Source organism: Meriones unguiculatus (genome assembly GCF_030254825.1).
Source record: "Meriones unguiculatus strain TT.TT164.6M chromosome Y unlocalized genomic scaffold, Bangor_MerUng_6.1 ChrY_unordered_Scaffold_35, whole genome shotgun sequence".
NCBI lineage: Eukaryota > Metazoa > Chordata > Mammalia > Rodentia > Muridae > Meriones > Meriones unguiculatus.
The window spans coordinates 4,649,950-4,675,530 of record NW_026843712.1 but is presented as its reverse complement, the minus strand read 5'-3'; the positions used below and the strand labels follow the sequence as shown (position 1 = coordinate 4,675,530).

At 43.0% G+C, this 25,581-nt stretch overlaps 1 protein-coding gene across 1 annotated transcript in view; it reads left to right on the top strand.

Moving 5' to 3' along the window:
* Window positions 1-4,767: 4,767 nt before the first annotated feature.
* Window positions 4,768-25,581, top strand: part of LOC110543896 (activity-dependent neuroprotector homeobox protein 2-like) — a gene marked incomplete at its 3' end in the record, with an annotated part of 79,132 nt that continues 58,318 nt past the window's right edge. Inside the window, 5 exon segments of the mRNA XM_060376853.1 lie at window positions 4,768-5,092; window positions 5,095-5,546; window positions 5,864-6,048; window positions 6,091-7,371; window positions 7,373-7,935. Of these exon segments, the coding sequence (XP_060232836.1) occupies window positions 4,768-5,092; window positions 5,095-5,546; window positions 5,864-6,048; window positions 6,091-7,371; window positions 7,373-7,935 (2,806 nt within the window).

The window sequence follows — 25,581 nt, the reverse complement described above, 5'->3', positions numbered from 1 at the left end:
TGCTTTGTAAGCATTTTGTTGAGTATTTTTGCATCAATGTTCATAAGGGAGATTGGCCTGAAATTCTCTTTCTTTGTTGTGTCTTTGTGAGGTTTAGTTACCAAAGTGAGTGTGGTTTCATATAATGAGTTTGGTAGTGTTCCTTCTGTTTCTATTTTATGGAATCGTTTGAAGAGAAGAGGAGTTAGCTCTTCTTTGAATGTCTGGTAGAATTCTGCAATGAATCAATCTGGTCCTGGGCTTTTTTTGAATGGAAGACTTTTATTGATGCTTATATTTCCTTGAGGGATATAGGACTATTTACTTGATTTACCAAGTTTTGATTCAATTTGGTAAGTTGAATCAATCAAGAAAATTGTCCATTTCATTTAGATTTTCAAATTTTATGGAATATAAAAAATTGAACTTCCTGAATAGAACAACAGCAGGCTCTAAGAACAAAAATCAATAAATGGGACCTCATGAAATGGAAAATCTTTTGTAAAGCAAAGGGCACTGTCATCAAAACAACATGAATGCTTACACATTGGGGAATAATCTTCACCAAACCTTTACCTGACAGAGGGCTAATATCCACTACATATAAAAAAACTAAAGAATCTGAAAAGCAATAAACCAAGTAATCCAATAAATAAAATGGAGAACAGAGCTAAACAGATAATTGTCTGTAGAGGAATATAGAATGGCAGAGAAACACTTAAAGAATGCTGACTTATATAGACATGTAATATTGGACAAACCTACTAAAAATCTGTACATCTAAAGAAACTACTGAAGAGAGAGGACCCTGACAGGTATGGATATTAAAGCCTGCTTTTTTACCATCCACCTGCATTCACAGGATAAAATAGCTTTTTTTAAGCCTGCCAGTAACAAACTTCAAAGGGCCTATGCCTTGCTTCCAATGGAATGTTTTGTCCCAAGGCATGGCTAATAGTCCCACTTTGTGTCAAAAGTGTGTAGCCCAGATTATTGATCCTTTTAGAACATTTTGGCCTTCTGTTTATATAGTATGTTATATGGAGGATATCCTTTTAGTTGTACCTGATGGCTCACTGCTGCTACATTCTTGTAAAACCTTTCACAAAAATTAATAGATTATGGTTTACAACTTGCACTAGATAAAATTCAATTAAAAGACTCATATTTTTATTTATGAGTTGAGCTCCAGTGTCAAAAAATTACTACAAAAAAGATCCAGTTAAAAACTAGCCATTTAAGACTTTCAATGTTTTTCAAAAGATCCTAGGAAATATCAATCAGATAAGACCTATTCTTAAAATCACTACAGGAGCTTAAACTTCTCTTTTATATTCTCAAGGGAGAATCTAACCCTTCTTCCCTTCACTCTTAAACCACAGCAGGGACAGAGGCCCTTCAGGTTGTGAAAACACCTATCCAAAACAAGCTAGGTACATTTTATTCCTCTTAGGAACCCCTTCTCTTTCTCCTGTGTACCTCATCCCATAAGCACACTGGGGTGTTCTGGCAACATAATCCTCTGTTGTGGACTCATGTCTTCACCTCTCCCAAAGGTTCTTGCCCTTAATACTCCTTTGGTTGCAAAACTCATCCTTGTGGGACACAGACAAAGCTGTAATTTTTTTGGCAAAGTTCCTGATAAAATAATACTGCCCTATTCTAAAGGTCAGTTAGAATGGCTCATGCAAACTACTGATATTTGGCCCATTGTCTGTTCTTCCATTTCTGGGATAATTGGTAACCATTGTCCTGCTAATAAGTTACTTCAATTTAGTAAAAACCACCCTTTCAACTTCCCAATAATTATTTCTCCTCAACCATTTTCAGAGGCACATTTAGTATTTACAGATGGCTCCTATAATGGGGTCACTGCCTATACTATTCCTGGAAAAACCAATTCTATCCAATATAATTTTAAGTGGGCACAGCTTGTAGAGCTTTTTGCAGTAGTTAAGGTTTTTCAGATTCTACAAAATTTCCTTTTTTATCTATATACTAAAAGTGCCTGCCTATATTGGCCACTCTGTTCCACTTCTTGAAATGGTTCCCTATATTAGACCTTCTACAAATGCTGTTCCTCTTTTGGTCAAGCTCCAGCATTTAGTTGACTCTAGAAGTCAACCCTTTTATTCTGGTCACCTCCTAGAGCACTCAGACCTTCCAGGTCCTCTGTCTGCAGGAAATTCATGCACCTATGCTGCCACACACTTATCTGAATTTTCCTACAAATAGAAGAGAACTACACTTGCTTTTCCTCAAGCAAGGGAGAATTCTGTGCTTCCCTTAAGGGAAGAGTGCTGCTTTTACACAGATTATACTGGGATTGTAAGGCACAGCATGGCTAAGGTTAGGGAAGGCTTAGAAGAGAGAAAGAGATAGAGAGAACAAGAGGAAAGTTGGTTTCATAATTGGTTTTCAACCTCTCTCTGGATCACCACATTCCTTCCTTCAATTGTGGGACCCATGATGGGTTTCCTTTTCCACCTATCTTTTGGCCCATGGGCCATTAAAACACATACTAGCTTTGTAAAACAGCAAATTGATTCCTTAGCATCTAAACACATACGAATCCATTATCACAGACTTGGTTTGGCTGACAGAGGTTTAGCTGAACCCCAGGGAGACTGCTGAGAGTCTATCACATGGGACTTGACTGCCTGTATTTGGCTCTCATGAGAAGAGCATGAAACTCAGATAATGCTTGCCTTATGTAGCTTGGGTACCTGTAAGGGGTGCAAGATGACATAGGGTGGGGGAGGACCCAATTGCCTGCTTCTGAGTCCCTTGAGAATCAAACCTGATTGCATTGAGGTTGGTGTCTTATTACCCCTAAACACAACCTGTTCTGAATGCTGTCAGGTTTTGATGGTCTTCTTCTCCACCCCCAAAAGATACCCAAAAAGGGTATAAAATGCCTTGGGAGGATCAGGTCAATCCTTTCCACCTCTGGTTAATGCCCTCCAGCTGCAAAAGACCTCATAGTCAAAACCTACCTGCTAGCCTCTTAAAATGTTTAAGAAGGGAGGAGATGCAGGGAGCCAATGCTATTTATTAAAGCCAATGCCAATTAGTGAGCCAAAGCCATTTAGTAGAGCCAATGCAGATTAGTGGAAAGTTACCAAAAACTGCACTAGGTCATGGGTGATAGATTTATGTGAGAACATCTGCTAGTCAGTCTTGGAACATCCTTGAGATATCTTAAGGAAACCTTCTTGAGGTATCTTGTGGGAGGTTTCTCAAACCATAAAACACGTTTTCTATCTTCTGCAGCAGTAACTTAGCCTTCCCCCTTTTCCTGCCTTCTCCTATATAGTTGTGTAAAAATTTCAAATAAATGAGACTTTGATCAGACAAACAGACTTAGGCTCCCTCCTTGAGTCTCTGTGTCCTACCCATTCTTTACACACACACACACACACACACACACACACACATCACCCCATTTTAGGAAGCCATTGAACTCCTGCGGGTGCGGACACAGGCATGTATTACCACACTCAGTCTGAGTACTTTGAGTCTCCTTTGTCATAGACAACATTCATCTGTAAGGAGTAACAGCAGCAGTTATATGCTGCCTCTCCTCACCCATCTCATTCAGGCCCTATTGGGTCCACAGGGACACTACAATTCCCGAGCCTAGCATGGAAAATCCTTTGGCCTAAGTAACTACTGCAATCTTCTCCTTCTAGAACCTTGTCAAACAAAAACCCTCAAGGCTGTAACCTTTTGTTTCCTTCTTCATTCAGTCTTGAAGTGACATTTAGCCATCCTAGTATGGCTCAGGATGTGGAGCCAGGAATGTAGAGGAGGTCTGTATCTCACCCTTGACGAGATATGACAGGAGACTGGACAACACTGACAGACAGCATGAGATCAATGCCTGGAGGAAGGGTGGTCAGCACGGGAAAAGGCGAGTCCAAGGAGTACCCTCAAGCACTCTTCATGCGATTGGCTGCCTGGTGCTAATATGCAAATGAGGAAACGTCACTTCCTATGTATGCGGTTTGGAAGGCATCTTCAGGCACCATTTTCTCAATCCCATGAAGGAAGGCATGTGGGTGCTGAGACATGCCAACAGGCTGAGGCTGCCTTAGGTCCTCCCAGTGTAAGTGAAGACTGGGGGTCTCAGGCGCTAGAAAGTTGGAGTGAGACTGGAGGAGGCAAGGAAGGAGGAGGCCCTAGTGTGACTGGAGGGCACAGGGGAAGGCTGTGATGTCAGGCTAATGTGAGACCAGAGGCCTGTGGAAGACTATGGGAGCCTGTGTGTGACAGGAGGATGTAGAAGGACTGTGGAGGGCTGTGTGTGACAGGAGGACCGAGGAGGACTGTGAAGGCCTGTGTGTGATGGACACCTGGGGAGGACTTTGGAGGGCTGTGTGTGACTGAAGGTTGGGGGAGGGCTGTTCAGGGCTGTGTGTGACTGGAATACTGGGGAGGACTGTGGAGGGCTTTGACAGCAGGTCTGTGTGTGATGGAGGAAGGGGGAGGACTGTGTCTCCAGGCACAGGTGTGACCCAAGTTGTGGGAAATGCTGTGGCAGGATGTTCTGGTGTGACTGGAAGCCACAGGGAAAGACTGTGATGCGAGGCCTGATTGTGAATAAAAGCCCTGGAAGGACTGCTGCAGGGGTGGCAGTGTGTGCCTGGGCTGGGGGTGGGGAGTGGAATGGAGGGCTGAAGGCAGGGCCAGCTGAGATTGTAGGAGGCAGGTACAGGCTGGGTTCTCATGCCCAAGAGCTGTGTCTTAAGCAAATGCTCTCTTATTGCAGGGCAGAACATTTTAAAAATGTTTCAAGTGCCTGTGGAAAATCTGGACAAGGTCAGAAGTATGCGGCCATGGGTAAAGAGCATGCTTCTGAAGATTGGACTTGAAAAAAGCAAAGAATTGCTGAAGAGCCTTAAAGGCTTTGACCCAAGTGACAGATACTTTTATAATACATCTTGGCCAGATGTTGCTCCAGGGGAATTTTTCAGAAAGCAAATGAGATACCGAAGCAAGCCATACTGCTGTAGCCTGTGTGAATACTGAGCAGATGTGCTTACTTCTCTGAAAAATCATTTGCATCGGTGCCATGAAGATGAGGCTGACCAAGAGTTGCAGATCCAGTGTCCAGATTTGTTTCATGGCCTGATGTGGTGAGCAAACACTTCCAGTTATTCCATGAGACTGCTGTGAAAGTTCACAGCCCCAAGGACAAGGTTCTGGGCAATGGGAAGCCACTGAAGGATTATATAAGACATTTCACATGTTTAAAATGTAACTTTTCCAACAGTTCCTTCTGTAGCATGAAGAAACATGTTCTGATCACCCATTTTCACTCTTTACTTAATGCATATGTTGGCTTTCAAACTAAGGAAGACCAGCAACAGCCAACAGCCAGTGATATTCTTTCTGTGGCAATCACTGTACCACCTGAAAGATACTTTTGTAAAATGTGTAGTACCATGATGGGCAGGCAGGATGATCTGATGGCCAATATTTTGACATTAGATATACACAAGGATTTGGAGAATAAGTTGAGGTCTATAATTTCAGAACACAAAAAGAGGATTCAAAAGCCTATTGTAGCAAAGGCAGGGTTGTCCAGAACCCCAAACAGCAGGGCTGCACACACAGCTCATCCAGCCAAGCCAACTTGGTCTCACCTTGCTTGGCAGAGAACAACCCAAGTCTAGTCATGGTAAAGCCATTGACCATGGCCCAACCTGTGACCTCTACAAATGTACAGCCACCAAAGGGGGTCCCAGACGCTTCCTGGACCCTCACCAATTCTCTTTCTGATACTGCCCAGTCCCATGTGCCTTTTAGCCCTCTACCTGTGGGCCAGACCAACCACACACTGAGGCCTTCTGCTCCCTCAATTGACCTTTTCTCTGGCAAGGCTTCACCTAATAAGCCTGTAGACACTCCTGTACTCTCTGTAAGCCAGCCACTTGGGCCTGTGAATAAGTCTGTTGGAGTGAGCAATCACTTAGTGAGTCAAGCCTTCCAACCTGGGATTTTACCACTCACACAGCCCATGGGGTCTACAAGTAGACCAGTGGGAGCTGCAGTCAGATCAGTGGGGCTTACAAGTAGGCCAGTGGAGCCCACAAGCAGACTGGTCAGGCCTGGTACTCTGTCTTCTGGCTTTTCAAAAAACCCAAGATGTCTGGTGACCATGCCACCTAGAACAATTTCTGTGGGTGAGATGGTCTCATTGGCAGGCCTTCCTGAGGGTCAGATGACCCCTGCTTTTGTCATTTCTACACAGATTGTAGCTTCTGGGGTTCTCCTCACTGGTCAAGCACTCCAGTCCAGAGTTCCCCATGTAGGTCAGACAGTCTTCACACAGGTTCTTACCTCTCCTCAGAAAATGTCTGGTAGTGTTTTCCCTACAGGTCAAGTGGTATCATCTGGGTTACTACCCACCCAACAAGTGGCAGTCTCAGATGTCCTTGTGAACCAGGTTGTGAGCTCTGGTATTCCTCTGCTTGGTCAGCCTGTTAACTCAGGTCCATTTGTTGGGCCCAGTATGCTTCAGCTCAGTCAATCTGTTGGCACCAGCATCCTGGTGGTGAGCCAGTTAGTAAGAGCTGACACTTCATAGAACACCCTGTTCCTCAAGTCAGGCTCTGTTTTCAGGAAGATGTTTCCAACAGGCTCACAGTTCAATGGGAAGCCCCTTTACATGCTGGACCCCATGCCTGTCACTCTGACTATTCCTCAGGGTGCTAGCCTCATGACTGTTTCATCCCAGGTGTCCACCAAATTCCAACTCCCCAGTGAGGGTATGCAGATTTCCAGTGCTCCAGTCAGCTTGTCTTCCTCCCAGGAGCTGGTAAGCAATGCAGACCAGAACATATTTGCTCAGGTCTCCTCACCTGAGGTGGATACGAATCTGGTTGCCATACAGGACAAGCAGTGGAAAGTCTGCCCAGTTTGCAATGTGTTCTTCCCATGCAATGTCTACCAAGCTCACATGGAAGTGGCTCACAGATAAAGTGAGTTCAACTCCAGTGAGAAACATGAACTGGTAAAGCTGGCAGTGTGTGCACCATTTATGAAGTGGACAAGAGAGAGGGCCATGCTTTGTCTCTCCTACAAATGCCTAGTCTCTAAGGAGGAGCTAATGTACCACTTACTCACACATGGCATGGGGTGCCTGTTTTGTCTATGTACTTTCCACAGCACTCAGGGTCTCTTGGAGCATAGCAAAATTAAACACCGGGGGATGAAGAAGCTGTTGTTGGATTATCTTAACAGGGGCTTCCAGTTGAGCCTAGATGCTGATGGCAACCTGTTGTTCCCCCATCTTGATTTCATCATCACTCTGCCAAGGGAGGAGATTGGAGAACAGGAGGTCCACCTGGCTATCCTCTCAGGCATATACTCCTCATCGCTGGTGCCCTGTTAAGATGAGGTCTCAGGTTAAGGTTGTAACTCAGCTCAGAAAACAAGACCTGACCTGTCCCCTCTGTTTGACAACATTTATGGTAGCCAATGCCTACATCTTACACTTGAAGGACAGACACCATATTATGCCCACTGCCTGTACAGTGCTCATTTGTCCCACCTTTAGTTGTGTCCACTGTGGTGAAATCTATCCTGGAAGTTTTACTGTGGAGGCTATCACTCTTCATTTGCTGCATTGTGCATATGTGCCCAAAGATTGCTCAGACATGCAAGTTCTGTCGAGTTTTGTTGAGAACAGTGAACTACAGTTTGCCAGGGAGGAAAAGGTTACTGATTCTACCTGTCACTTCAAAAGAAAGTGGCTAGATGTCCATTTGGGGCCAGAAGACCTGAGGAGGAATGGGAAAAGGCCCTTGCTTATACTGTGTAATGAAGCATCAGATCCTGAAGAAGGGACTAATGCTGTGCCCTTGAAGAGACAAAGGAATGAAAGCACAACTAAGGAAGTGGAGGCCAGTCATGATTTACTCCAAATCCTAGCATTAGATCCTACCAAATGCAAAGACTACTCCTCTGAGGAAAAAAAGCAGTTTCTTAGAGATTATTTCAAAAAAAAAAAAAAAAAAAAAAAAACATGTCCTAGCAGAAAAGAAGTTGAAATGTTGTCATTATTCTTGAAGATGAAAAAAAAATATTGTGGCTTTTTTTTTTTTTGGAACAAGAAGATATATTTGCTTGAAGGCAAGAGAAGACCACAGACCCTCAAAACTTGTAGGTTTTGATATGTCTGAACTTAAAAATGTTAAACACAGACTGAACTTTGAGTATGAACCACAAAAGTCCTAGGCAGTATAGTTTGTGCCGATTATGGTACCCATGTTTGCTCTTTTTTGTTGGTTTCTGTGGCTTTTCCGGATTTTGGAAGGGATCAGGAATACTAAACTTAAAAAGTAAATGCTACTCCATATGCACTGATTGATGTACTTGTGTCTCTTAGGAGTCATTTCTAAGGTTTTTCTTTGTTTTTGTTTTTTCCCAATCATGAGAATGCAGTTTGGTATTTCATATATCCCTTATTCTTAGTAGCATTCATGTTAAATGATAAAAACAGATGTCTAGAAGTACTTGTCTTTTCACTTAGGGAGATTTCTGCTTGTTTGTAAATGGTTAGGTGAAAATAAGAGCATCATCTTGAGTGTTAGAGGCAGTAACCAAGGACACCGCAATGCTGCGAGATTAGAGCACTGTCATGTGTATGACTTTCTAAGAACACATTTTTGAAATTAACTTCTGTTAAGATTTGCTTACCATATTATGAATTTGATTTATATTTTCAGGGTTGTCTTGAAAGCTGTGTCTGAAACACAACTCATATGCCTATGGCCTAAACAATACTAAATGTTTATTATTATTATTATTAAAATATTCCCATTTCAGGAACTGGTATATAACTCATAATAAGTTCTTTTATAAGTGAAGTATTTGTAAAGACTGGAATGCAGTCCTTTGTGGACTTCATAGGACATGCAAGGTGCTTGTCTCTAGTAATACTTACTTTGCCTGTTTTGCAGAGGAATAGGCAGAGTAATAGCCATGGGATCCTGCATATATATGGGCTTCCCATTACATGCAGATTTTTAATCTCCATTAAAATATAAGACAATTTTTAGAATAGACGTTGAGAAAACCCAGAACCCTATCGTACTTGAACTACCAATAAGCAGATTGGAGGAAAGCACAATGGTCACATCTATGGCATTTCTGCCTTCGTGTGTGGACCCTATTAAAGTGGAGTACAAGTTTCATTCTTAATGGTGGAATGGGTTAGACAGGGAACTCTTCCTAGTTTGAGTAACTTACTATATGTGTTAGAGTGGAGAAGGTGTGATTTCCTCTGGCCCAGTTATCCATTTGAGGGACTGCCAAGGAATGTCTTGTGTTACTGCTCTGTGGATGCCAATCCCTGTGTTTTTCACAGGCTATAAATCATCAGCAGATTGCACAGTAATGCAGATCAGCCACCTTAGGTCTTGAATGATTTTTGTTCCAGCAGAACAAACTATATCTAATCAAGAGGCTGTGCTTAGGAAGAAGGAATACACAAAGGAAGTATACTACTGGTATACTTATTTTGAATAAGGTGGTGATTGTGTCTTTTCCCTGCTGGCTGGGGTCTGACCTCAATCTTACACATTTAGCTACTGTGTAAAGAATTGGTGCACAGGAAAATGGAGGAAGGGAAAAGAAATCAATGCTTCAGGCTATTAAATTTCTAGAACAAGAATAGGACCTTTAGCTTAAAGGAAAGTTTGACTTGAGATGAGGGGAGGGATTATAACATTTGAAAATCTTATAAGATGAGGAAGATGACAATATAATTCCTAAGTACCAGTTTTATCGTATTTGATAGAAAAGACTCATGTTTTATATTTCTCTCTTTTCTTTTAAAATACTCTTTAAACTCATTATGTTTGATTGTTATTTTTCTATCTTGGAATAATAAATAGCAATTGGGACTATAATTGTTACATTTATTTTATTAGCATGGTTTAAAATGAGCCCCTTCTTCCTAAGGGTATTTCTTTGACCAGGTGCCATGGACCGGCCCAGTCGGGCTCCTGTCGTCTGCGGGAGAACAAGGCTTTAGACAGGAAGACACGGTTTCGGTGAAGAATTGACAGACAGAGACACCTTGATGGTTTTGACTCTGCTGCAACTTTACTGAAATCAAGCCAGTATTTTTATAATGATTTCACAAAAGGCACCTTAAAATTGGCATATTTTCCAGAACATTTAGACTTTTACCAAGAATACAAAGTTTACATTTTAACTCAAAATGCAATCAAACATAAAGCAATACCCACAAATAATCTTGGCCTAAAAACTTTTTGATTAGAGCAAACAAAGGAAAAGAAACCTCAAATATAGTTTCATTATTGCTAACCAATGAAGAGGAAAGTCAGGAGCTAAGTCAGATGCCTGCCAAAGTCCTTCTCTATATCAAAATCTAACTACACCTTTGTTAACCCTCCTCCCATATGTCCTGCCCAAGATTTATGATCTTCTTTAGGAACAAGGCACTGAAGGGAGGGGGAAACTCCCGCCAGCTGCACCTCTCATGCTATTATTTCTTAAAAAGGAGCCTATTATTATTTTACTATTCTTAATGCCTATTAATACTAAATCTAATTCATTACTTTCCTTAAACTTATTTTTATTAAAGCCTTTAACAATCTACTAATAATAAATTTCTTTATAAAGTTAGTTGTGCTGTTTCAGGTGTCACAGGGAAAGATCAAAGAATTCATTATTCCAGCCCCAGAGCCACAACTGAAGAAGCGTAGAAATCTCAGAACACGTCTCTTTTCCAAGTGGTATGAGTTTGCCAGGGACCTTCCAGGGGGCATTATTTCCGGGGAAATCATATCCCCCGCCCTGTAGCTTATGCTACTATGGCGACACTGGCGTGGGTGTGGCAACCAGGAGATTTAATTACCTTCATTGGAATTATTGCCCTTTAATGAGCAAAGGAGAACCTTGTTTCCATCAGGTAAAGGACCCAGAGTCGGGGGCTTCAGGAAGCAGTGCAGTGTTGTTAGATAGATTTTTGTTTGTTTGTTTTCATTTTTTAGAGACAGGGCTTCTCTGTATAGCCTTGGCTAGTTCTGGAACATACTTCTTAGACCAGGGTGGTCTCCCACTGAGAGATCCAGCTCTGCCTCCAGAGTGCTGGGATTACAAGCCATTGCCACCATAAAGTAGCTCATAAAATAGCTCAGCTGTTGTATGGATTTTTTTTTAAACTTTAATATTAGTATGTATTTTATGTAACATGCATTCAGGCTGTTTTGAATCTGTTTTGACTCTTGGTAAACTCTTGTCAATTCTGAGAACTTGTCTGGCTTTTTTTTTTTTTTGGCAAGGGTAAATAAAGGAAATAATGTCTGGCTTTTTTGTTGTTACTGTTGTTATCACTCTTCAGAGTGTCTGGTGTGAATTAAAATTGGTTTTACCAGTGCCAAAAAATAAAAACAAATGTTTGTTTTGGAACCAGTCTTAGAAATTTATTTTACATGTTGTCTGAGGTCAATTTTGTATTACGAAGGCAGAGTTGAATAATGATAGAGATCAGCTGACCTCGAAATTTAATATTTGCTTTCTGGTGACTTTACAGATTTTTTTTTCCCAGCACCTAGATAAGAGGAAGGCAGAAACATTTCTGAGTTTTTGGAAACTTTCTCCTCTTTTTTTTTTTTTTTCAATGCAGTTTATTCAGGAACATTGAACAATCCTCGGACCCCGGGGAAAGCCAGCCCACAGCTTAAATAGCCTCTGGGTAGCCAACCCAGGCGTGCCACGGGGGCAATGCAGATAGGTCCACATACATGGAAGCAAGCCAGATCCTCGGCCTTAGCCAAATGTAGAGTTGTTCGTGACAGAGAGCACTCACCATCGGGAAGGTGGAAGGCGGAAACCAGCTCCATCTTTAAGGCATAGCATTCCGCAGCTCTCTACAGTTCCCCCTTTTTGTTTTAGACGCATCAGGCAAGAGTAGAGGTCTGATCTCTGATATTAGAAATAAATTGGGACTTTGTACAGATGTTCATTTAGGTGTCATCCACCCAAAGAGCATCAGACCCGTCCGATACCTTTTTCTCAGAGGTGGGACCTGGGGCATCAACCTGCATGCAATCAGACATGCTCTTCTCTGGGTCCAAAGCTGCTGACCCTGAGTGCAGTGCTTAGCCTCGCATCCTGAGCGTATCATTTTAGCTTTTTATGGTATCCAACCATGCTTGGGGAGAATGTCCTGCTTCAATGGCTGTAAAGGCCTGAATGATCATGGCTGCATCACACTGTTGTGAGACTCTAATCTTGCATATATACCACAGGCAAACCAAGGAGACCAACACCAGAAGGCCTGCTAACACTCCCATGCCCGCCCATTCCTTCAGATGATTCATGGCTGCAGCAATCCATGTTGATAATCCTGTGGCTAGTCCTGTGTCCACTCCGGTAGAATTTACTGTGACAATGGCCACTCTCAGCTGCTCCATCGACTTTCTCATCCTTACTAGCCTCACACTTATATTATTCTCCTATCTTTTAAATATTTTACTTACTTAACTTCACCCTGTACTCAGATGTTCCATATAATCTCTCCCAATATCTCTTACCTCATAACAGCTCCATTTGTTCCTGATACATCTGCAAGTGACCTTGTAGATGCTGAGAAGAATGTGGCTAAAGAAGACCTTTATCCCTTTCACCCCAGGCTGGTTATACTTCTTTATAATACTCCTCTATTTTCTCCTGTCCTAACCCTTGATGCTCTGTAGTCCCCCGCTGATACTTCTAGCTTATTTTGTTGCAACCTCCCTGGCAACGGTACTAGTCACTGTCATCCTGAATCAGCTCTATTTGCACCTTCTCTCACTGACCCAATTTGTTTCTCCCTATATCTCAACCTTCCCAGAAAAACCACATGGTTTTATGCTGTTACCAAATGATCTGCTTATAACTCTCTGTTTTCCAAGTCTCTTCGAGAATGTAGTCAGCAGCCAGGTCTTGTGGCACATACCTCAGTCCTAGTACTCAGGAGACAAGGCCAGCCTAGTTTACAAACTGAGTTCCAGGAGAGCCATGGGCTGTTACACAGAGAAACCCTTTCTTGGGGAGGAAAGGAGACAGACAGTAATTGCATGATTGAATTCAGCCCATCAATTTAAGACTCTTCCTTTGTCCTATGACCTTAGGAGTCCCTTTTCATTGGGCCCAGTTCCTGGGTTGGAGTCCGGAACTTCACAGAAGGTAGAAAGCTAGCCAAACACCCTCCCATTAAGCTCTCCTGACTGTGGGCAATGTGAGCATCTACCTTCTGCTCTTGCCATGATAACTTCCCCTTGATGGTAAACTGTTCCCTCAAACTGTGAGCCAGAATAAACCCTTAAGTTGCTTTTGTCAAATACTTGGTTAAATAATTGGGTAGTAAATTAATGAATATATTGCTGTAGCCTAGTAGATTTTTGTTGTTGTGGTCATGGTTTTCTTTTTTTTATTTCTTCTCTTTTAAAAAGTTAATGTGTATCATCATTTTTGTGAATGGGTGATGCTCACACAGGCATCTATTGTCTCTATGCACATACCTAGAAATTTCCATCACAACAATTCAGAAAGGTACCACTCCCCAAAGAGCAAGATGACAGAGCTTTTGGGGTCATCTGCCTTGTCCAGGTGAAGGAAGCTTCCCAGCAATGATGTTGCTAGCATGTGCAAGGACAGCAGGGTCTGCAGATCCACCAATCTGTAAGTGCCTGGGAGTGTGTGGTATGTAAAGCACCAAGTCATAAGGGTCACAATAAAAAATAAATCCATGCACTAGGGATAAATGCAACAGGAAAATTATCTCTGAAGTCAGATTATGACATTCAAATTTCATGTTCTCCCATACTTAAACCTCACACTTACTTTTGCCTTGATCAGCCTTAGCTGCAATTAATCTTTAGCCATGTGTGCCTCAGTTTTCACATCTCTCAAATATGTAACAACCATCTCAAAGGTGTTGGGAGTATTAACTAAGTTATATATAAAGCACATTGCTTGGTTTAGCAGTGGTTCTTCAAATGTGGGTTGCAAATACTTTGGGGGTCCCATATCAGATACCCTGCCTATCAGTTTTACATGACAATTCATAACAGTGGCAAAATTACAGTTATAGTATGGCAATAAAAATAATTTTATGATTCAAGTCACCAAAACATGAGGAAATATATTAAAGGGGTGCTACATTTGGAAATTTGAGAACCACTGGATTAGAGTCAGCTGTTAAAAGATAAAATGTTCTGACTCAGGGAAATGTTGCTTATACCATCCTGGTGAACTATCATGTCCCTTTTCTGCATAGGATTAAGGAATGTTCATCCTGACAACAGTCAAATAACATGGAAGATAAGCTAAAGGACACCCACCTTACCAGAGCTGGAATATTGTTCTTTGACATCCAGAAGGGTTTCTCTTTCTGGGGCATATCCTCAGTGGTTTGCTGGGTTGGCACAAGGACAGTGAGATTTGAGGTGGTAGATAGCATGGACTGCAGGGCAACATTCTGAGTCACTTGAGGAGAGAAAGTAACCTGAGGACTGTTAGTTACTTGGTGGGCAGACTGATATGATATCAGAGATGATGGCATCCCATGCAATGTAACTCTAGGCACACTGGGAAGATCCTAGGCTTTCCTTCCCCACTCCGCCAAGACCTTGGCTAATGACTCAGGTTCTCTTTTGAGAATAAATCTTTTTTTTTTCCTCTTTAATGTATGGATCTTTATAACAATGCAGTTTTTCTTGATTGGGTCATACTTGTAAATTGGAACAAAAAGGCAGATAAAGAGTCTGGTGTGTGTGCATATGTGTTTGTGAGTGCAAATGTGTACAAAGTACTATGTGACTTCTACCATGTCTTTAGAGTAAGAAGGTTACAGAGAATGAAGGCCTGGCTCAAACTCAACAATGTCTCATTCATGCCCAGAAAGACTATTGTAATATTCCACAAGTGGATAGAAAAATATTCAACCAAAATTAAAAAAAAAAAAAAAAACAACCTAAATCCCCAACATCTTTGTTTATAGAACTTACTGAAGCCAGATATGGTGGTGTGTACCTGTATTCCCAGCATTCAGGGAGGCAGAGGCAGGTGCATCTCTGTGAGTTCAGGACCAGACTGGTCTACAAATTGAGTTCAGGACAGCCAAGGCCACACAGAGAAATCCTGCCTCAAAACAAAAGAGAAGAAAACAAAAAACAACAACAAAACACAACAAAGAACTCACTGATTTCTGGTGAATATTCTCTTCCTCGGAATGATGTTCAAGTTTGAACACAAAAGCATTTAAAGCAGGTTGTGGGGAAATGTGCCCTCTGTAACCTGCTACTGGGCTGCCATTGCATGGGGTGAGACTGGGCATAGCCACAGGGAAGCCTGCACTCCCGGAGAGGAAGCAGTTCCCTGCCTTGCTTTATGGAGAGGGTTGTACTGAGCCTTCCTTGTAGAAACAAGTGGTTCTTCAGCATACAGGGAGCTATTCTCTGAGTGACTGCCAACTGAGCAAGACCTATTTTGGCCCATACTTAAAAGAAGAAGAGACAATCTGCTATGATGTCTGACTAGATCAGACATCCCAATCCATTCAGCCCAAGACGACAGAGATCCAGACAAATGGGCAGGGTGAGACTGGATTATTTTAGCTTTGTTTTTGATACAGTGTTTCTCTGTGTAACATCCCTGGCTGTCCTGGACTTTCTGTGTAGAACAGGCTGGCCTTGAACTCACAGAGAACTACCTGCCTCTGCCTCCAAAGGCCTGGGATTAAAGGAATGCCACCAAAGCCTGCTTGAGATGAAATTTTTTGTGTTCCTCCACAGGGTTGGAAGTAAGCTCTACAACTATGTTAGGCAGAGAGGTAAACATATATGCAGATCCCAGGTGACAACTGTTAAGTCCAAATTGTAGTGAATTATGAGGTAAGTCACAGTAAACTTTCAGAGAAAGCTATTTGACTTCTTTGAAATCCATGCCATGGCTAGTACTATTATGTATTTGAATTGCTTGGAAATCAGCTACCTGGCCTTTACCTGCAGTTTTCAGCTTGGCTATCCATGTTAACACTGGTGACTAGACCAGGCCCCGCTGACTTTTAAATCAGGTTCTCCAGGGGTGGGATAGATAGTAAAGAGCAGACAAAGAGGAGGAGCAGCTGCTCAAGTTCCTCCCAACTCCACTCCCAAAACACATTGCCAGTTTTCTATTGTGCAAACTCCTTATCTCTAAAATGATTTATGTTGTCAGTGCTAGGGTCCAAATGCTGGGACTCACATTTATCCACCAGTCAAATACAGCTGCTTCTGAGAGAAATGGCAATTCCTTATTGATTCGTTCAAAGGAGGGTGAAAGAGCAGAAAAAGAACATAGAAATGTTATCTCAGTGGCGATCTGGACAGCCAGTGCCTGCCCTCTTGGACTGTGCTGTCTACAGGGCCAGCCTCCACAAGCTGATGTGAACAAGCGCCCAGCTATGTGAGCCTACAAGCAAGAACTGCAGGTGGTCTCCACAGTCAGGGGCCTGACTCTCCTCTAGAGCAGAGGTTCTCAACCTTCCTAGTGCTGCAACCTTTTAATACAGTTCCTCAAGTTGTGGTGACCTCCCCCCAACCAAAAATTATTTTTTTTGCTACTTCATAACTGTAATTTTGCTATTATTATGAAGTGTATTGTAAATACCTATGCTTTTTGATGGACTTAGGAGAGTCCCATGAAAGGATCATTCTACCTCAAAGAAGTTGCAACCCACAGGTTGAGAACAGCTCCTTTACAGGTAGGCATGTGCAACCTATTTACACTACAAAACCGTGTTGTTGTCTACAAAGTTGACACTTGGGAACCATATAACAAAAAACAATTACAAAGAAAAATTCAAAAGCATGCTTGGTAATGTTTTAATTAAACAATTTTGGATCATAGTCATGTTGGGGTGCACAGACCTATGGGCTACAGTTAAGACATGCCTGTCAGACTGAGGTTAAGTCTAGCTTACTAGACACCTTGGCCTTAAGGAGGGTCCTGGAGCAAACAGCCCCCAGTCAGAGCCCATATGGACAAAGCCCTACACTGGGGTATGGGGCTAACATGCCTGGACTTATACTATGGTTTTGCCACAGCCTACAGAAGAGATCTTTGGATTGAAATGAATCAGCCTGGGTGAATCTCATCAGGGATGGGCAGAGGCATTGAAAGTTAAGTTTGTTTCTATTGGAGGACAGGAACATGGGAGTTAGAGGGGCTCGAGGTTTTGTGGTCATAAACCACACGTGGGAGAGTCCAAGCTCCAGGGTGGGGTCAGGTGCAATGAGTGCCAATGAGAAGCAAATGGTGGGACCTTGAGGCACACAGCAGTGGTGTGTGTGTTGAGGGTTCAGGTTGGAGTGTCACAGGAACCTGGGGACAAGCACTGGAGTGGCTTTTGGTTGCCAGGCTTCAGATTCTAGGGAATTTCTAGAGTGAAGGTTTTGCAGGAGAAGAGGCACAAGAACTAGACAACTAGACTGTGTGAAGAAAAAAAAAAAAAGGTGAGGAAAGAAATTGTCACAGTATCAGGTGTCAAACCCAGGACAAACTGCTAAGTGTTGTACTTGTTAACACATCAAAGCTGAGGCTGGCTAGCCAAGTTCTTCCAGCATCCTTCTATTTCTACCTGTTGCAGGGACCTCCTGGCTGGCATAATCTGCCCCTACCCTGAACCCTTCAGCCCAGGGACTAGCCTGTCATTCCCTAGCTACCCATATAATCCAGTTATTTTGTCTTCCCTTGTTGTTTGGGCCCTTTTACCTCTTGGTAAGTCTCCTGGCCCAGTCAGCTTCTCTTGGTTTGTGACTGTCTCCTCTCTTGCTCTCCTTTCTCCTCTCCTCTCAAATGGTCATGCTCAGCTTGGCCATGTTTCACTCTGGATTCTACCAGATCTCTCAGCCTCTAGCTATATTTAACCTTTTATCTATAATAAACCTTCTTCTCCACTATTCCTAGAAGCAGTCATGTCCTTCTTGTTTCTTTTTCTTTTATTTTTAACTCTCAGTCATCTGGTGTCGAAACCCAGGTATTCTGGGTATACATGTGACATAGGAGTAAGGTGAATGTGCACCCCTTGACATTATAGTCCTATTCTGTGGGAGAGAGAGATGGAGAGGAAGTGGCAGTTGGGCATGACCCATAGCACACAGACCACATACCCATACTACACAGTACTCTATATTGGTGATTAAGTGTTGGGCCTGGCACATGGACAGACACCAACTCTGAGGCAAGTAATTCTTCTTAGCCTCTGTTTACTGACCTGTTGAATGGGCATCATAATAGCACTAATCTCAGACAACTGTTGTGAGTTTTAAATGAGATGCTACTTCATAAAGGACCTAGAAAGAACCTGCTACACAGAAGGCATTTACATGAGCACATGAGCACACATGTACACATGCATGTGAGCACACCTCAATTAGGATGAACACACACAAACACAATACCTCATTTAATTTGAGTAAATCCAGGATGTTCTTGGTACCCCATGGGTGTCCTTGGGACCCAAGGGGAGCTCTGACAGCCATCCCATTCGTATATATATATATATATCCTGTAAGAAGAATCAGTGATATCTATATTCCCCCCAAGACTGCTACTTGACATAGGAAGTCTTCAAGATCATCTGTGTTGTACTATGTGTCAGAGATTCCTTCCTCAGGCTGACTGAGATTTACCTGTTGCTTCCATTGTTGATTAGTGTGAATAATGTTCTTAGAATTGTCGTTATACAAATATACCTTGAAGTGCCTGATTTTTAACATTTTTGGACAGATGAATTACTGGATCATATGGTAATTCCTTGTTTAATATTCTGGAAAAATGCTATTCAATTTTTCATGGCCATGCCATTTTTCATTCTTACCAGGAATGTCCCTGTAATCAGATTTTCTGTTATAACCAAAATACTTCCCAGTGACACAATTATATGCTCATCCTTTCCGTAACCCCATTCCTCACAGGCTAAGAAATACCCATTGTAGCCTGTGGTGGTTTGAATGAGAACAGTCTCCATAGGCTCCTTTATCTGAACGCTTGGTCCTTATTTGATGGAACACTTTTGGGAAGGCTTAGGAGGTATTGCATTATTGGGACAAGTGTTACTTTGTTTAAGGAGGTGTGTCACTGGGGGTGGACTTTGGGATTTCACGATCCCACACCAGGCCTAGCCTTCCTGCCTGTCTGTCTTTCTGCTTCCAAACTATATATAAATATAAGGTCTGAGCTACTCTTTCAGCACCACATTTGCTGGCCTGTTTTCATACTCTTCACCTTGAGGGTCATGAAATCACCTACTGAAACCGTATGTGGTTCCCCAGTTAAATGCTTTCTTTTGTAAGATGCCTTAGTAAATATGTCTCTTAACATTAGTAGAACAGTAACTAAGATGTGGTGTAAGGTACTGAGATATTTTATCACAGTGAGACCTCAGAACTGTATGAACAGACTTTGAAGAGGAGGGAGCTGGAAGTTTGCTTGGGCTGGAACTTTGAGAGGCAAGTTGCCTGGGAGGTATCCTGCATGTTCTTGGCTGAACACTCCCATTTCCTTTCACACTTTCTTCTAATCACCTTCACTACAAATTAGCCACCCAAAGGTATATACCAAAAATACTTGCAAGAAGATCCCAAGGAATCCCGGTACTCTAAAGGCTAGCCAACCACTTACTGTCTCACAAGTGTTACCCCTGTTCTGCATCTACAGGAGAGAGGCTCAGTCCCTTCTTCCTGGAGTTGGGAAGAGGGAAGATAAAGGACAGCATTTGAAGCACCCAGAGGCGTTCTTCTCTGTGGAGAGCCGGGGTTTGGTTGCCATGGCGCTGGCTTCCGCCCTCAAAATTGGTAAACCGTTATGACTGTTGGGCAACTGTGGTCACAAGCCCAGCCCGGGGCATCATATGGGGTGATGGGTGAGCAGCCAATCAGGGGATGATATGTCATCTCACACCATGGGTGAGCAGCCAATCAGGGAATGATATGTCATCACACACCACTCTGGTGCAAGCAGGGCTTATATAAGCAGCGCCACTTCGGGGCTCGAGGTCTTCCTCCTTTCATCGTTTGACTGCAATAAAGCTTGCTGCAGAAGGATCCTGTTGTCTGAGTGCTTTCTTGCTGGCAAGACGATTACACGGCTCGCAACACTTCTCTAGCAACTTAATTGGGCCATCCTTCAGCAAAGGAGAGGTATGATCTGGCGTCAAGGCCTCATCAAGAGCCATTCAAGCACATGCTGCCACAGTTCCTAGCACATGCAAGGGAATGTGCCCTCTAAGGCAGAAGGCATTTGAAGGAAAGCCTACCTCCATCACCAGAAGCAAGATTAGGCCTTATACTGTGCCCAAACTCACAGGGAATATACCTTTCTTAACAAAATAATCTGAAGGTTTAACAAGTCCAGCTTTAAAAAACAAGTGTAAGAATTTGTGTTATCATTCAAAATGATATATATGAAGGAGAATTTCCTGGTCCTCAACTTCTAGGCCTATGTTTGTTGGTGTTATAGAGCATAATGGACTGTTTTGGGGGAGAGGATGTGGAATGGAATGGACATAATCTTAATGTAGTTGTATCTCCTCCTCTGTAACAAACTAATTTCTCTCTGCCTCTTTTCATGAATTGAAGCCACCTAAAATTGATTAACAATCTATGGAAAGTTTTTGGATATTTGTGTGATCCATGGTGGTTGCAAGAATGACTGAGCATCTTGGAATTCTGACCCTGTTTGAATCAGTGTGACTGGTTGATTTTCTGTGCCACAGGGCACATTGTTAACATCTCAGTGTCACAGTTCCTTTTTTGTAAGGTGACATCACAGTGACACTGAGGTCACAGACTCATTATAATTAACCCATCCTCCCTACCACAACTGAGGGCAAAGTGCTTTGAACCAAAGTACTTCTGTGATTGTGATTAAAAATAAAGGGAATCCCATTTTCTTTTTTTTTCTTTCCCATTTTAACTACCTGCCCAGAGCCTACATATAAACAGGTAGCAATGTCCTGGAAACCTCCTGCACCAGATGGCAGGCAGCTCTTGATCTCTACACAGTGTCTTCTGTTCCCTGTACAGCCCCACTGGCACACACAGTTTGTGTCTCTGTGGCAGTTTGGATGCATTCTGCCTGTAGGAGGAAGCATAAAAGCAAGACCTTTGAAACCACAGTGCAGCTGCCTAGGGTCCCCAGACATGGAAGGGACTGAAATAATGTTCTAGAAACACATATTTGCATGTGGAATACAATGGTCATGATGGACATGCTTTTCCACATGTACATAATAAAACAACTGGGGGATTCTGAGAGCAGGATTACTTGGCACTGGTCAGCTAAGGGCTACAGCACTCACATTGCTCTGTTACTGACTCAGCCAGAGATTGCTTTTATTGATTTAAAGAAGTAAAGGATCCTTAGGAGCAGGGGTTTTCAACCTTCATGATGCTGTGACCCTTTTAATACAGTTCCTCATTTTGTGGTAATCACCCAAATGTAAAGTTAGTTTTGTTTTGTTTTGTTTTCATACTTCATAACTGTAATTTTTCTGCTGTTCTGGAGCCTAATGTAAATATTTGCTATGCAGGATATCTGATATGCGACGCCTATGAAAATGTCATCTGACTCAAAGGGGTTGCTTGCAACCCACAGGTTGAAATCCACTGCTCTGCAAGCAAGCACTATGATTATTTTTAATTATTTTGGGGAAAGAGGTGTCCCTACAGCTGTGGAGAGAAGCAGGAATCTCGGGTTCCATGATATTGGTGTCCAAGCCCTTCTAAGCTATACTACAACTCTTGATTGGAGACTGTGATGAATATATTGTCAACTTGACAGCATCTAGAGTCACATAGGAAATGGACCTCTGGGCAGGACTGCCAGGGCATTTCTAGAATAGGGCAATTGAGGTGAGAAGATCTACCCTAAATGTGGGTGGTACCATGTCATGGGTTGAAGTCCTGGACAGAGTGAACAGGAGGGAAGTGCTGAGCACCAACACATGTCTTTGCTTTTTAACTGAGGATGCCATATAACTAGCTCCCTGGATTTCTGTGGCCAGGCCTCACCAAAGACCATGCTTCTGACCTGAGAGCTAAAACACCCACTGTGTTCCCAAATTGTTTTGTATGTGTTTGTCAGGACAATAAGAAAGGTAGCCATATGAAGGGAGACTGTGGAGGCTGAAGGACCCTAGGAAAAGAGGAGAGGACCAGAAGTGGTTGAGTTGTGGTGCTCTGCAATAGGTGGGGCCAAGTGACCAGGTAATCTGGGCATAGCCTGAAGTTGAGTCTACATTTCATCCCCAGGCCCAGGGAAGTCACTGAAAGCGGTTAAGCCTGAGAGAATTGAAATGATTTGCTTCAAACCACTCTGGCCACATGCACCTGGTTAGTGCCAACCAGCTGCTCAACTGTGGGTAATGATTGTAAATGGTGATGTCAGGTGGTGCTAGCAATATTCGAGAGATACTAGTGAAAACAATGGCAGGCCTGGTTGTACTAACAAAAGCAAAATGTAGGCAAGTTTCTTTTTCTTCTTTCTCTCTCTCTCTCTCTCTCTCTCTCTCTCTCTCTCTCTCTCTTTTTCAAGACAGGGTTTCTCTGTGTAGCCTCAGCTATCCTGGACTTGCTCTGTAGACCAACCTGGCCGGGAACTCACAGAGATCTGCCTCTGCCTCTACCTCTGCCTCTTCCTCTGCCACCTGATTGCTTGGGATTGAAGGTATGTATGACAGCACCCTGCCATAGACAAGTTTCTTAACTCCCCTGAGACAGTTTTCTCTTTAGTACAGCCAGGCTAACATCTTGCCCTCATTGGCCTGATGAAAAAAAATAAAGGATATCAGGATATCAGCTACACTAGAATCCATGTTAGTTACAGAGACTGAAGCAAGGGTTATTATTCTCCATACTTCATCTTCCCAGAGCCCACAGATCTGAATTAGGGAAGTCACAGATAGCACCTACCAGAAAGCCTTCTTCAAGTGCAAAGTTTGCAAAAAAATGCCACATATTTTCTCTTATATATGGACCTGAGATAATAATTTGTGTGTGTGTGTTTGTGTGTGTGTGTTTGTACATATGTGTGTGCAGTGGAATCAGTTGTATATTTCATTATGACATTTCATATATATCTATAATATACTTTGGTCACCATCAGTCCTCTGTTCTCATGGCCTATACTTCCCAGCTGCTCTCCCTTCCTCTACCTTCATGTTCTTCTCCTACTCCCATGCATTATTCGGTTGTGGAAGGATTGGAGGTATGAAGCTCATGGAATATCTGTGACAGGAAGGCAGCTCGGGGCCAGTGAGAGGACCAAGGCAGAAGGGCAAGGAGAAGGGAGGTGATTGGGAGAAGAAGAAAACAAGCCAAACCCCATCACTTTGCATGGTATTTTAAAAATTCTAATAAAAAAATACATATTCAATTTCAAACCTATGTGCTTTGTGTGTATGAAACCTCATCAACAACTGCCTTTTGAGGTGTCTCTTCCTCTAGGAGTTCTTTAAAAAGTATTAGGTCACAAACAGGCTCTGGATGTCAGTGCTGATGGCAGTGTAGCATTGTGTCTCTGTTCTCATATCTCTGTTCCCACCTGGGATGGATTTTCTGGGAAACAGAGACCTACAATATTTCTCAGAAGTCCTTCACTGCTGGAAGTATTCCTCTGCCTTCAACTTGTCTGTCTCAAAGAATGCCTTGCTAACCACCATCTATCCCATCCCAAGCTGCCACACCTGTCAACTTCCCATATAAAACCCAAAGAGCTTTTGCAGCTGTCACTGTCTGCTGCTATCCAAGGCACCATGGCAGGTTAATTTTTCCCTTACCTAACTGCTTTCATTGCCACAGAGAGATTTTGATTGGTGGCTTCTTGCTTCACCTACTTAAAAAAAAAGTAAACAAAATGACACAAAAGGAAGTCCAGCACACCTGGCTATACAACACTCACATTCTGGCAGCAGCCTCCTCTGGAGTTCAATACCATACAAGGGTCCTTCTTAGAACAGACAGTTCTATGACTTCAGTAGCTCTCATTGCAGACACAGTTGTGAAGGAGAAAATGCACAAAATCAGCCTGAGATGCCTAGCACCCAAAATACAGGCACATGTAGCCACCCTGAGAGGAGCCTGAAGAGAAATTAGTTTTCTGCAGAAAGCCTGGGTTTGCAAGCAAGGGTGGATGAATTTGGGTGGTTAGCATTCAGGGCTGGGTGGGAATCTGAGCCCAACCTTACCCATTGTGTGGCTCACCTGTGTCTCTAGAGCTGGACACTGTCTCCTCACTTAGAAAAAGGGGACTAATTCTTGGGGTGAGCTTGGCTGGACTCCCTATGACTATCAGGGGCAGTGGTGGTGAGAAATGGGACCATCCCAAATTAGAAAGAAAAACAGCTGGACCTTGAGTAAGGGCCACCTAAGAAGAAAGAGCAAATCAGGCAATTTAGGGGAGGACTGTCCTTGAAGCTGTAAGCAGCCTGCTGCAGAACCGAGAGATGGGAGAAGAGGGGAGGACTGTCCTTGGAGCTGTGAGCTCCCCCCTACAGCTGCCAACCACATAACTGCTATCTTTTCTGCAACCCAGCTGGACTCGGTGGCTCTCCCGTTACGAGCCTATGGATTTCCAGAGGGGGATGGGCAATACCCCCTTCAGTACTGGCCTTTTTCCACAGCTGATCTCTACAATTGGAAGGCTCACAATCCCCCTTTTTCTTAGAACCCCCAAGCCTTGACTGACTTGTTTGAATCTGTCCTTTTCTCTCACCAGCCCACTTGGGATGATTGCCAACAGCTTTTACAGACACTCCTGACTACCTAGGAGAGGGGACGAGTTCTTCTAGAAGCAAGAAAGAATGTCCCGGGGCAGATGGGAGGCCTATAGTTCTCCCCGACGAGATTAATAACGGGTTTCCCCTCTCTCGTCCTGATTGGGATTACAATACACCAGAGGGTAGGCAGCACTTGAAGGTTTACCGCCAGACTCCAGGGTCTCGGGCCAACTAACATGGACTCGACTTCCCCAAGGATTTAAGAATTCTCCTACCATATTTGATGAAGCCCTGCACCAAGACCTGGCACACTTCCGGGCCACAAATACTCAGGTAACTCTTCTCCAGTATGTCGATGACATCTTACTAGCTGCAGATTGTCAGAAAACCTGTCTCAAAACCACCGGCCAACTGTTACAAGAATTGGGCGAACTCGGCTATAGAGCATCAGCAAAGAAGGCCCAGATATGCTGGAAAAAGGTCAGTTACCTGGGGTATATACTAAAGAAAAAAAAAAAGATGGTTATCGGAGGCTAAAAAAGAGACTGTGTTTCATATTCCCCCTCCATGAACTACAAAACAACTGAGGGAATTTCTTGGTACAGCGGGGTTTTTCCTGGGTTCGCTGAAATGGCAGCCCCTCTGTATGCCCTTACAAAGGGCAATGACTTTTTTTCCTGGGGAAAAGATGAACAGGCTGCATTTGATAATATTAAACAGACTTTAATGTCAGCTCCAGCCTTGGGACTTCCTGATGTCACTAAATCTTTTCATCTCTATGTGGCTGAGAACCAGGGGATGGCTAAAGGGGTGTTAAC